The sequence below is a fragment of the Marmota flaviventris genome, chromosome 18 (assembly GCF_047511675.1).
Source record: "Marmota flaviventris isolate mMarFla1 chromosome 18, mMarFla1.hap1, whole genome shotgun sequence".
In the NCBI taxonomy this organism is placed as follows: Eukaryota; Metazoa; Chordata; class Mammalia; order Rodentia; family Sciuridae; genus Marmota; species Marmota flaviventris.
Genome location: NC_092515.1, coordinates 16,108,803 through 16,122,288, shown reverse-complemented (window position 1 = coordinate 16,122,288; position 13,486 = coordinate 16,108,803). Strand labels below are relative to the sequence as shown.

General features: G+C 37.3%; 1 protein-coding gene across 1 annotated transcript; it reads right to left on the bottom strand.

Moving 5' to 3' along the window:
• Positions 1-6,927: 6,927 nt before the first annotated feature.
• On the bottom strand, positions 6,928-13,486 carry LOC139702653 (zinc finger protein 169-like). Its single transcript, XM_071604186.1, has 5 exons — positions 13,454-13,486; positions 9,419-9,545; positions 8,953-9,048; positions 7,633-7,681; positions 6,928-7,045 (listed from the first exon to the last, which is right to left on the bottom strand). The coding sequence occupies exons 1-5, from the start codon at positions 13,484-13,486 to the stop codon at positions 6,928-6,930; spliced, it is 423 nt and encodes a 140-aa protein (XP_071460287.1).

Here is a 13,486-nt window from a genome sequence, read left to right as displayed (position 1 = left end):
TGATTCATAATATTACAAGCTATCTCCCAAGTAGAAATCCATCATAAGACCTATTTTTTATTTCTCTTTATGCATTACATTTTCTGTTGCAGGAGTTGGCAAACTCATCCAACAGGCCAAATCCAGCTTGCAACCTATTTCTGTAAGGCCTCCCAGCTCTAAAAAAATTAAAATAAGCTGGGTATGGTGGTACATGCCTTAATCCCAGTGGCTTGGGAGGCTAAGACAGGAGGATCGCAAGTTCAAAGCCAGTCTCAGCAACAGCAAGATGCTAAGCATAGTGAGACCCTGTCTCTAATTAAAATACAAAACAGGGCTGGGAATGTGGCTCAGTGGTTGAGTGCCCCTGAGTTCAATCCCCAGTACTTAAAATAAATAAATAAATAGAATTCAAATTATCTTGGGGGAGGAAAGAAGACAATCTGACAAGATTGTATGTGGCCTTAAAAGCTTAAATATTTACTACATAGCACTTTATCGAAGTTTGACATCCATACGATTATAATGTAGAAAATTCATATCAAGAGCTTTTCACATTATCACATTATTCTGGTACTGTTCAGCAGTACCAGAAATCAACCAAAGACAAAAATAAATCAAGAGGTGTTTATTCATGAAAAACACTGAACTCAGGTAAGAATAAGAGTTTGCTACATTATTGCTATAACTGTATATTTAATCATCTGGGGAGCACTAAAACAGACATGTAGACCAATGGTACAGAATAGAAGACTTAGAGACAATGGTACAGAATAGAAGACTTAGAGACAAACCCACATAAATACATTATCTCATACTAGACAAAGGTGCCAAAAACATACATTGGAGAAAAGATAGCCTCCTCAACAAATGGTGCTAGGAAAACTGGAAATCCATATGTAGATGGCTGTCACTCCATCCTAGCTTAGTTGTTAATGTGGTAGCTTACTGTGAGGCAGGCCACCAAGTCATTAGCTGCTACTAGAGGGGCTCACTTGATTTGTAATGGAAGGGAGAAACCAATGTCCACTGCAGCTGTCAATACAAGTTAAGGTCTAGGTAGTAAATGAACAGGGAAGACAAGCAACTGCTTTCTGAGGATTACAGTCTTGAAGAAAAAAATTGATAGACTATCCAAAATTTAACAGGGAGACCCTGAAAATGAGACAACAAGAGAGAGGCTTGACAAACCCTCCACACAACCCTGGCATTAGAAAGCTGTGGGCTGGGTGGGCCTGGGCTCTCCACACATCCCTGCCTGACAAGGAGATGACAACCAGGGTAAAGGGAAAATAAGAGGGCTCAGTGGAAAGTAGAATGCCAGGAAAGACACCCCCTCCCCAGTACTGGGGATTGAACCCAGGGGTGCTTTACCACTGAGCTATCTTCCAAACCCCTTTTTATATTTGATTTTGAGATGGGGTCACAATAAGTTGCTTAGAGCCTCACAAAGTTGCTGAAGTTGTGATCTCAAAGTTGTGAAGCTCCTGCCTTAGCCTTCCAAATTGCTAGGATTACAGGAGAGCACTACCATGCCCATCTCAGGAAAGATTTAAAACAACCTGACCTTTGAATTTTCTCCCCAACCCACACATTTAACCATAAATATAGATAGGAAGCCTTTCTAACTCAAAGTCTTTGAGTACGTATATGGCCAATTCTTACAGATCACTAAGTTCTGCAGTTACAAGACTGACATCAAGGAAGCAAGAATTAACACTACCCAGGCGTGGTGGTGCACACTGTAATCCTAGCAACTAGGGAGACTGAGGCAGGAGCATTCCAAGTTCAAAGCCTCAGCAATTTAGTGAGTCAAAAAGGGGTGGGGGGCGGGCACCAGAGATACAGCTCAGTGGCAAAGCACCCCTGATTCAATCCCCAGTACTGGGGGAGAAAAAATATATATACACATATATAAAACAATCAAGCAAAAGCATCATCTTCACAGAGGAGACATGTTTCACAGATTTCATCTAGAAAAGTTAACTAAAACAAACAAAAAGCAGCAAAAACAATCTTCAGCCAGGAAATATATTCAGGTACCAGAGGAATTATAATATACTATCTAAAACATCCAGTTTAACATAAATATGTTGAAAGAACTAAAACAATATGTGAAAAATTAAAGCAAAGTATGTATCAATGACTCAATAAGAAGAGAACCTTCCTAAGAACAAACTATTAAAAAGAAACAAAAGGAAATTCTGGAATTCAAAAGCAACACAACTGAAATTACAAAATTATTAGGTATACAAAAGTAAATATTTAAGTGTGCAAAAGAACCAGTGAACTTGAAGACAGATCCACAGAAATGAACTAAACTGAAGAAGAGAGGAAAACAAAGATTAAAGAAACCAAAAGCCTCAGAATAAGATGCCTATAAGCAACCAACCTATATGTGATGGGCACTCAGGAAGAAGAGAGAGAAAAGATCAGAGAAAAAAAAACTCAACAAAAAATAGCTGAAAACTTCCCAAATTTAATGAAAAAAAAATTGGTCTTTAAATCCAAGAAGTTCAATCAACCCCAAGTAAGATAAACATAAAAAGATCCAGCTAGGGATGGTGTTGTGGCTAGCACTTGCCCAGCACTTGTGAGGCACTGAGTTTGATTCTCAGCACCACATAAAAAATAATCAAATAAAGGTATTGTGTCCATCTATAACTAATAAAAATAATTTAAAAAAGATCCCAGCTAAAGATATCATAGTCAAAGTGTGGGTGAAAAAAAAAGAGAAAATCTTGACAGAGGAGCAAAAGAAAAATGATTCAACATGTACATGAGGAAAAGCCAGTATAAGTCATGTTTCAGCCAAAATGCCAAAGAAGAAAAGGTGAGGCAGGCAGGCCATGGAGAAGAAGAATCAAAGGCATCTAAATTAAAAAGGAATAGGTAGGGCTGGGGATGTGGCTCAAGCAGTAGCGCACTTGCATGGCATGTGTGCGGACTGGGTTCGATCGTCAGCACCACATACAAACAAAGATGTTGTTACCACCAATAAATAAATAAATATTAAAATTCTCTCTCTCTCTTAAAAAAAGAGGAATAGGTAAAACATTCTTTTGCTTACAGATGATAAGACCTTGTATGTACAAAATTTCAAACAAGCAAACAGAAATAATTGTGTTTAGTAAGGTCATGTGATACAAGATCAATATACAAAAATATTTCCATATACCAGCAATGACTATTCCAAAAATGAAATTAAGAAAACAATACCATTCACAATATCATAAGATAGTAGAAAAAATAATAAGGAAATGACAAAAGTAGCAATAGATTTATAAACCATAAATCCTAAATAAAGAGAAAGATACTCATGGATTACAAGACTCAATCTTATTAAGATGGTAGTTCTCCCCAAAACTGATCTATAGGTACAGCGTAATCCTTATATCAAAACCACAGGTGGCTCTTTGTTTTCCTATTAATTGACAATATGACTCTAAAACTTATATTGATATTCAAAATACATAAAATATGCAAAGCAATGTTGATAAAGAAAGCTAAGGGAACTGAGGTTGTGGCTCACTGGTACAGCACTTGCCTGGCATGTGTGAGGCCCTGGATTCCATCCTCAGCACCACATATACATAAATAAATAAAGTGAAAAATCCATGTGCAACTAAAAAATATTAGAAAAAAAAAAGAAAATTAAGGAACTTAGACAATCCAACTTCAAAACTTAATATAAAGCTGTGGCAATGAAGATAGTATCATAAGGAGGAGGTGTCATAAGAAGGATAGCTTCAGTGGAAAAAAATTGGAAGACCAGAAACAAATCTCTAGATTTCTAGTCAACTGATTTTTTAATCAATTGAAAGGTGCCAAGGTAAATCAGTGGGGAAAGAGAATACTCTTTTTAAACAAAGAATGTCAGGACAATGGAATATTCACATGCAAGAAAATAAGCTTAGACTCTCATCCCCACATAATATACAAAAAGTAACTCAAAATGGATCATGGTACTAAATGTAAGCACCAAAAGCATAAAACTTCTCAAAGAAACCAAAGAAGAAAGAAATTTTTGTGATCTGAGTTAAGTACAAAATTCTTAGTTAGAAAACCAAAAACACAACCTATTTAAAAATAACAACAACATAAACAGCAATAGGGGCACAATGGAAGACCTTGAATAGCATGCATGAGGCCTGGTTCCATCCTTAGTTCCACCAAACAAGACCAAAAAACCCTGATAAATTGGATTTCGTCAAAATTTCAAACTTTTCTGTTTGAAAAGACATCATTAGAAAAGTGAAGATAATCTACAAACATGGAAAAATATCTGCAAAGGGGTGACAAAAAAAATAGGAAGAGATAACCGAGAAACTGACTCTTAAAGAGCCACATGGAGTAAGATCTATAAATCAGCATTTTCAACTGAGTATATTCTACAAACAGCTCAGAGGGGAGGGAGTAAAGAAGACTTATGGATCTGAAATACCAGAAAACCAAAAGGCCAGAAGAATAACTGAGAATTACTGAATCCTTAACAACAAAGAAACCACTAAAAGTGTAGCCCTAAAAACTGCATGTGGTCTCTGCCCAAATCCTCAGATGAAAGGCAAATTACGTAGATATGTGAGAGATTGCCAGAAGGCCAGCTAAAAAAGAAGCTATTTAAAGCAACAGGAACAAAGCAGGAATACCAGCTGTTACATATTGCTGAGGAGACCAAAGTTTACAGTTCGAATTCAGATGAGAAACAGAAAAGTGTTGACCATATGATGGGGAAAAAGTGGGCAAGGGAGTGGGTCCAGTTGTTAAATTTAGCATACAAAGATTTCAAAGAAGCCATTGTATTTTCAACTAACTAAAGAAAATTATATTCAAAGAAAAAAGGAAAATAGGATATCAATATTAGAAAACATATAGAATTATAATAGAGAAATTGACACATTTTTTAAAAAAGAAATTACCCAACTGAAACAAACAATAACTAATTTAAGAATTCACTTGAAAGGTTCAGTAGCAGACTGAAAATGGAAGAAGAAGGATTAGTAAATATGAAGATGAATAAATAGAATTTACCTACTCCGTTCCAAAATAAGAGAGAAAAGAGATTGAATAAAAATGAACAGAAGTTGTGAGAAAGTATTCACTTTCAGAAATGTATGGGCAACATATAGTAGCCCAATATACTGGTAAACTGGAGTTCTAGAATGAAAGGAGAATAAAAGGGGAAAAAATACATTGAAATAATTGCCATATATTTTACCAAATGAGTAGAAAACCTAACTTACAGATTCAAGAAGCTTCATAATGCCCAGGTAGTGACAACACAAAGAAAACTATCTCTAAGAACATCACATACTATTGAAAACCACTGTTGAAAAGATCGAAAACAATCACAGAAGATAAATTACATATAAAAGAAAAACTAACTATATGATAACTTCTCAAAAGATATTATAAGTTCCAGGCCAGTGCAGAAAACTTATCAAGACCCTGTTTCAAACATAAAATTTTTAAAAGGGCTGCAGATATAGCTCAATGGTAGAGTACCTACCTACCATGTATGAGGTCCTGAGTTCAATCCCTAGTACCACCAAAAATAACAATGAAATCAAAAGTTGGTTCTTTGCAAAGATACACAAAATTAATCTCTAGCTAAAATGGACAAGTTGAAATATACAAATTTTAAAAGTTGATATAAAAAGAAACAAAGAATAAAATAGTCACATATCTATTAAGTAAATAAAATCTGAAATTTAAAATCCTCCCTCAAGGAAAACCTCACTGGCAAATTCTATCAAACATTAAAGAAAGAATACTAATTCTAATAAACTTTCAATAAAACAAAGGAAGGATACCTCTGACCTCATTTTATGAAGTTACTATTACTTTCAAATCAAAACCAGACGAAGACTTAAGGAAACTACCAATCAAAATCCCTCATGAACACTGATAAAAATTCTTAGCAAAACATTTGCAAATCAAACTCAATAAAATTTTAAAAATATATATAATATGATGAAATAAGGTTTACTCCAGAATGAAAGGCTTATTCAGCTTTCAAAAATCAATCAAGGGCTGGGTTGTGGCTCAGTGGTAGAGCGCTTGCCTAGCATGTGTGAGGCACTGGATTCAATTCTCAGCACCACATAAAAAATAAATAAATAAATATATTGGGTCCATCTACAGCTAAAAATATAAAGTATTTTGTCCGCCTACTAAAAAAAATCAATACAAATTGACCATATTAACAAACTAAAGAAGAAATGCCATATTATCTCCTAAAGCAAGGGTCTGAGATTTTTTTTTCTTAAAAAGCCAAACAACATACATTGGCTTGTGAGCCACACAATGTTTGTTTTAAATACTCAGCTGTACTGATAATATGAAAGCATTGAGAGACAACAAGTCAATTAAATGGGTATGGCTGTTTTCTAATAAAACTTTATTTATATGAACTCTATTTACAAAGAAAAAACATTACCATCCCACTGAAGTGGCACCCCCTTTCTCCACAGAAAAGCCCTCTTCACCATGGCTAATTTAAGGACTATCAGCAAAAGAGTCCATTGTAGATAAACTTCCTATTTTCGTATCACCCTGTTTACTTGGCCACTGGCGAAGAAGATACCAGCACTCCAGGTGCTGGACACCCCCTTACTGGTTTTCACAAACATATCCAGTATAGTACTTTGAAGAAATGTGCAAACAAGGCCTCTGGGCCTTGAGCTGGGTTCACAGAGATGTCTACATTTTTAAGATAAGTTACAAATGGGCCCATGGTAACAGCTGGCAGGGGGAGGAAAGAAAGGGGAGATGAAGCTCTCCCCTTCTCAGGTGTTGTCCTTGAAGAGTTAACTTGCCCAGAACAGTGAAAGCAAAAGCTGCTTTTATGTGAACTTCTGCAGACTGTGAACTTCTGAGCCTCTCCCCTTACACACTGGGTATAAAATTCTGAAACTCCCTGAACTTGGGGTGCAGGGGATTTATTGATTACAGGGCTGTACCCTCTGAACCTGGCTGCAACCAAATAAAACTGTTTCCTGCTATCTTTGGTGCCTTGCTTCGTTTGTCCCTACAACACCACAGGTCTAATTTTGTGACTTCTGATCTAAATAAAAACATAAAAGTCATGTGAAAAAATTCAACACTCATCCATGATTAAAAAAAACTCAACAAAACAGGAACAAAAGGGAAATACATCAACCTGATAAAAGTAACATCATACTATATGATGAAAAAGTGAACTCTTGCCACCCAAGATACAGAACAGGGAAAGAATGTCCACTTTCACAACTTCTATTCAAAATTGTACCAATGGTCCTAGCAATTGCAATAAGGGAAAAAAGAGATAAATGGGAATAAAAAGATAAAGAGGGAAAGATGGAAGGATGAAAGAAGGGAAGAAAAGGATGGCGGGAGGAAGGATCAAAAGCACGCAGTATAAAAAGGAAGAGCAAAACTGACTTTTTATTAATAAATGACATGACCTACACATGGAAAATTCTAAGAATCTACAAAAAAATACTATAATTAATAAGTGAATTAATCAGAGTGACAGGAAACATGGGCAATATATAAATAATATTCTCGCTATACTAGCAGGGAACAACTGAAACTCAAAATTTAAAATACATGGGCTGGGATTGTGGCTCAGAGGTAGTGCGCTCGCCTAGCATGGGTGGGACCCGGGTTCGATCCTCAGCACCACATAAAAATAAAGGCATTGTGTTGTGTCCATCTACACCTAAAAAATAAATAAATAAATATTTTAAATAAAATACAATTCCATTTTGAATAGCATATAAAAACATGACAACATGAATATAAATACCTAGAAATAAATGTACTAAAACATATGCAAAATATTTGTACCATGTTTTAAATTATTTTATGAGATGCTCAGTCAGGTATGGCCAAAAGAAAATACAAAGGAGAGGATCAGGAAAAAAAATAAAACAAAACAAAAATTTTTAAAGTTTATTATATTTACAAGTTCCAGAGAAACAGAATTGGGCATTATAAATCCCTAACATTGTTATAAATAGGCATTATAAATCCGTAAACAGTTCTCTTTTGACAGGACATCAGGAAGGTATGTGATACAATCTGGAAATAGTTAGATTATGTTTTATTTCTTAAACTAGAGTGCTGGCACATGAGAATTATTTTATTATTATTCATAGCTTTCTATAATCTGGAGAAGTAGAGATAATCAGTTATTTTTAGTATAAGAGAAAACAGAAAGTATCCAGAAGTGTCACGAACTGTCCATGGGCTGTGTGTGGATTGTGCTGTGCATAGTAGCCTCTTGAGGGGATAGGCCTGCACTGCCAACACCCTGTCAGAGACTGATCGCATGATGCAGGTGTGCCTCCCCCTCTAGCTCTGCCTAAGATCCCACACAGCACCTGAGATCAGTGTGACTCACCAAGATGTCAATCAATCTGCTGACCACAAGAAATCATGAAGCAAGACTCCACCCTTGAAAACTTATTCCTCTCTGATCCCCCCATAAAATAAAGGAAATGCAGGCTCATGCTCTTTCCAGCGCTCTTTCTAGCCCTTTAAGGTCACAGAGCCATCCTGCCCTTGGTTTAAAAACTATTTTCGCTGCTTTCTTAGCTTAATGTTGCTCTTTTAAACCCAGTTCAACTCGTCTTCATGGGTCGTAGTCGAGACAAAATGTTGGTAGATTTAATGTCAATGAGGTAGGTACAGTTTTTAAGATCCAGAGGAAAGAAAAAAAAGACTATGAACATGGAAAGCATTATAGAGGAGGCAAGACAAATGAGGAAGGGAGGTTTTCAGGAGGAGGGAAGAGATCCTCCCTCAGAAAAGTCCCTCCCCAACTGAAGAGTATATTCTGTAAGGAAACTAAAGCTACAAAGCCTTACCAGTGGCCTAGGAGGCCTGCAGATGAGCTTCTTCTCAGGATCTGAGAAATGCCTCTTCCTTCTCTATCTGCCAAACTGTATGCTAGATAGATGTAAGCATCTATCCCATGCTCACACTCACCTGGACAGAGGTCCGGCAGATGTTTTCTCACCTCTCTCCAGGGCTCTTCCCCTTGCTCTAGCTGAGTAATGAGTTTTTGTTTGGAAAATGCAATTTCTGTTCATAGAGAAGAAAACAAGGAGATACTTGATTATGAGAACTCACAAGGTTACAAAAGACCTATGATAGTTAATTATTCAAAGTAGAAAAGCTGAGTGAGGAAAGGCAGTTCCAGAAATGAATCATACTAAAGATAAAGTAAAAAGAGAGCAAAGCCTTGGGAAAGAGGCCTGGAAATGCATGAGTGATATCATACATAATATGAGTAAATCAAGCTATCTGCTTCAACTCTATTAAATCTATATTTACTAATAAAGTAAAAAAGGTAAATCACTATTTTTAAGTGCAACCCAAAAGAATAATTTCTCATGACACATGAAAAATATCATGTGGGACAAATTTTAGTGCTAAGGGACGTCATACTTACCTAATGATATCAGGTGGCTATAATTCTCCAACATCACTTCCCTGTGTAGGATCTTCTGAGCAGAGCTTAACAACCTCCACTCCTCTTGGGAGAAGTCCACAGCCACATCCCTGAACACCACAAAAGCCTTTAACAAAAAATACATCCCTGTTTTATCCAGGAGCCACCTTGCCTGAAGCTTAGAATGAGAGGTCAAAAGGCTCCCTAAAGCTAGAGAACTACTCAGTGGTCCAAAGAAAAATGCTGGCTATAAACTGTGTTTAAAAGAGTCATTACTCTCCTCTCTCCATGTCTCAATTTCCTTATAAGATCGATATTATAATAATATTTACCTTACAGGGTCATTATCCAAATATCCTATAACTCTGAGGGAAATGAGCCTGGATGAGGCTGACACGTGGGAGAACAAAATGGAGAAGTCAATGAATGCCAGACCTTGGTAAGTATATAGAACTACAGGACCAACCTTAAGGTGTGCCCTCTCTCTGGACTTCCTTCTATATGATCTAAATTATTATTTTTCAGCCTAAGTGGGGTTTCCTATTGCTTCCACTCAAAAACATCCTATTGGTTGACTGTTTCAGTGAAGACCTCCAGTGAATCATACCTGTCTCTACCAATTTATGAATTTTCCCTCTAAAGTAACCCTGGGCTTGATCACATGATTTGGTTTATGAAATGGGACATTAGTAAATATGATGTAAGCATTACTTTAGAGTGTTTGGTTTGGGGACTGGCTTTCATTCTTTCTGTGCAGGATACCTGGAGACCATCATGTGAATAACATTAGCTTTTCAGTGAAAAAGGCCACATGGAGAACCAAGAACTGAAGCAACCCAGCCAACCATCCTGTCAACTTCAAGACATGTGAGGTCGCCCAGCTCCAGCTCAGGAGCCAGCTGACTAACCACATAAGAATCAGCCCAAATGTGCTAGGCCTATTTGCTGACCAACAGAATTGCAAACTAATGAATGGTTTCATTTTAAGCCACTAAGTTCTTTTTTTTTTTAAAGGAAGGAATTTTTTTAATACCTTTATTCTATTTATTCATTTGTATGTGGTGCTGAGGATCAAACCCATGGCCTCACATGTGCTAGGTAAGCACTCTACCGCTGAGCTATTGCCCCAGCCCCAGCCACTAAGTTCTTTAAGCCCCTAAATTGGTGCATAGAATTGAACTGCTTCCATAAAAAAAAAAATACCTAAAACATGTGGCATTAGTTTTGGGAGCCTGATGTGGGCAGAAGCTTGGAAAACTGTTATCGCGGGTTATAAAACTAGTAAACAAAATGTTAGCAGAGACTGAAAAAGTAGTAAAGACACTGCTATGGTAGTTTGAAAAAAGGTTGTTATATATACAGTAAAACTACTGCTGCATGAACTTGGGAAAAAAGAATATATAACTGATGATCTCTCAGATCTGGCTAAGGAAATCTCCAGAGAGCCAGCTGAAAATTTCAGTTGTGGGCTGGGGATGGAGCCCATATAATAATGTATAGAAATAGAAGCATTGTAGAATTATAATGGAATTAGTAAGCTAATTTAGAGGAAAATATAAACATGACAGGACTTGCTAGGTATATTAGTTCGGCTTCACATTACTATAATAAAATACTTGAGGCAATTCACTTAAAAAAGGTTTATTTAGCTCACAATCCTGGCATTTCCAGACCCAAATCAGGTGAAGAAGCCTTAGCCTCCTTGAGTTCAATCCCCAGTACCAAAAAAAAAAAATCTATATTAAGGAACATGTTGATTATATGACTCTTCCGGCTTAAGAGTCTGAGAGTGAAAAAGGTAATAGGAAAAATCAGCTGACACAAACTTTTGACTTTTCATAGTACATCAGAACATTTCCTTATTAATAGTAAATGAGTGGTTAAGATAGCACATCCAGGGCTGGGTTTGTGGCTCAGTGGTAGAGCGCTCACCTAGCACATGTGAAGCCCTGGGTTCAATCCTTAGTACTACATAAAAATAAATAAATAAAATAAAGGTATTGTGTCCAACTACAACTAAAAAATAAATATTTTTTTAAAAGATAGCACATACATAAAAGATTCAATATTATCTTGGAAAATTTCTGAGTGGGATTTCTTATGCGTTCTTGGTGTTAACACTTTCAAGTGAATGAAATATTTTACAAACAAGAAACACTGAACTCTCAGTGTTGCTCTGAAAACATGTAGGAACATATAAATCTCCACCAAAGGAGTCCAGGATTAAACTAAATACAAATCTCTTTTCTATCTAGATTTTACTCTCATTGGCTGATAAGCATAGTCAATTAGCCCATATCAAAAATGATAGTAAGTCATTCTGGTAACTATATCCACACTCAATAAATCTTCATTTAATTAAGTCAAGGTCATCCTAGTCACCATTCTCAAGAATTAGAAGGCATCCCCTAAATTCCTATAGTCCGCCAACCACTATTTTCCCACATACAACTGATTTTCTGATGCTGAGTCTCTTCGTAATATCCTTCAAAACCCAGCTTACTCAAAGACAAAATCTATACTCCTCAGCCTGGCACAGGGAATTCCGTTTGATCTGTCCCCACTCAAACTCATGGTGGAGGAAAAAATTTCTCAGAGACCAGGGAGGTTATAAAATGAGAGAGGCATGCAAAAATATTACCTTGAGAATGATTTTAACCTCTGTATAGAGAAGACTATAGAAAGTGCCACAAATAGACCCTACAGGTTCTGTCCAAATGATGAAGAGAACATCCTGGTAAAACTTCCTGACACCAAAGGACAATGCAGGTTTAGGGCAGATATTTTTTAAAATATTTATTTTTTAGTTGTAGGCAGACACAATATCTTTATTTCATTTTTATGTGGTGCTGAGGATCGAATCCAGTGCCTCACCACTAGGCATGCACTTTACCACTGAGCCCCAGCCCCAGCCCTAAGGCAGATTTATTTTTAGAGAAGCAGGACCTCCAGAACTGCCCATGCCAAAAGTGCTCTCATATGTAAAATTCAGTTCATACCATATCAAATTCCTCCTACTCCACGTGTGAATAGCTAGTCTCTATCACACATATTTTTAAATTAACCTTAAATAGGTCTATTGGCTACTATATTCCTTCCACACTGGGGCAATGGTAGTATGCCCAGTGGCCCAGTCTCTGAAACAAACTATGCTTCTGGTCCTCTTCCCCCCAGCTCTCCAATTTACCAAACCCCCCAGCTACAACTCAGACAGTCCTACTTCTCCTCCTCCTTAACCGCTCAGGCCACAGGTGTCTCTGCTGTTCCCGTTTTTAATCCATATCACTGGACAACTGCGCTTGGATGTGAAAGACCCCAGCCCAATAACTTTAGGCCCAGTAATAAATCACCAGGGCTTGCTTCCGCACCTGCACAGACGTCAGATGTATTTTTCAGAAAATCAGTTAAGTGTAACCGATTAAGAAAGGACAGGATGGTTGGGAAAGGAACCGGCACGGTTGGGCAAACGGGATCATACAATGAAAAACCATACAATGAATAACAAATGGTTTTTATATGGTTTTTCCAGGAACCTATAGTGAAAAACAAGTTTACCCTTTAAGTGACCTATATGCTGGATTCAAAAGAGCCAATGAGATACCTGTTACTGTGCTAGGAGGGAAACTGACCACTGTACCCTATAAAAGATCTGTACCCCAAAGCCCGGTGTGCCAGTTCACCGAAGCTCCGGCTGAGGTTTCGCTGGGCACCCGCAGGCGCCTGTGTATCAATAAATCGCCTCTTGCTTTTGCAGCCAGTGCCTCGTGCGTCTTTCTTGGACAGGGAATCGGTGGGTCTTTCAGATGTCCCTGTATTATTATTGAAACTGCTGTGTGTGGTGTTCACATTAACTTGAATGACTGAGCAATGGATGCAGAAGAAGGGTATGCTAAAGGAAGACACCAGGTATGAACCACTTTTCAAGGGCAAGGAATGAAATTTGTCAGCAAGGCAGCCTCCAGGGCAATAAAAGGTAAGGAGTGGGGCGGCAGGGATCCTGATGACAGCCAAGATGTAATTACAGATAATTCTCACCTCTGTTTTGGCTCTCAGGAGCCCCGTGGCCAT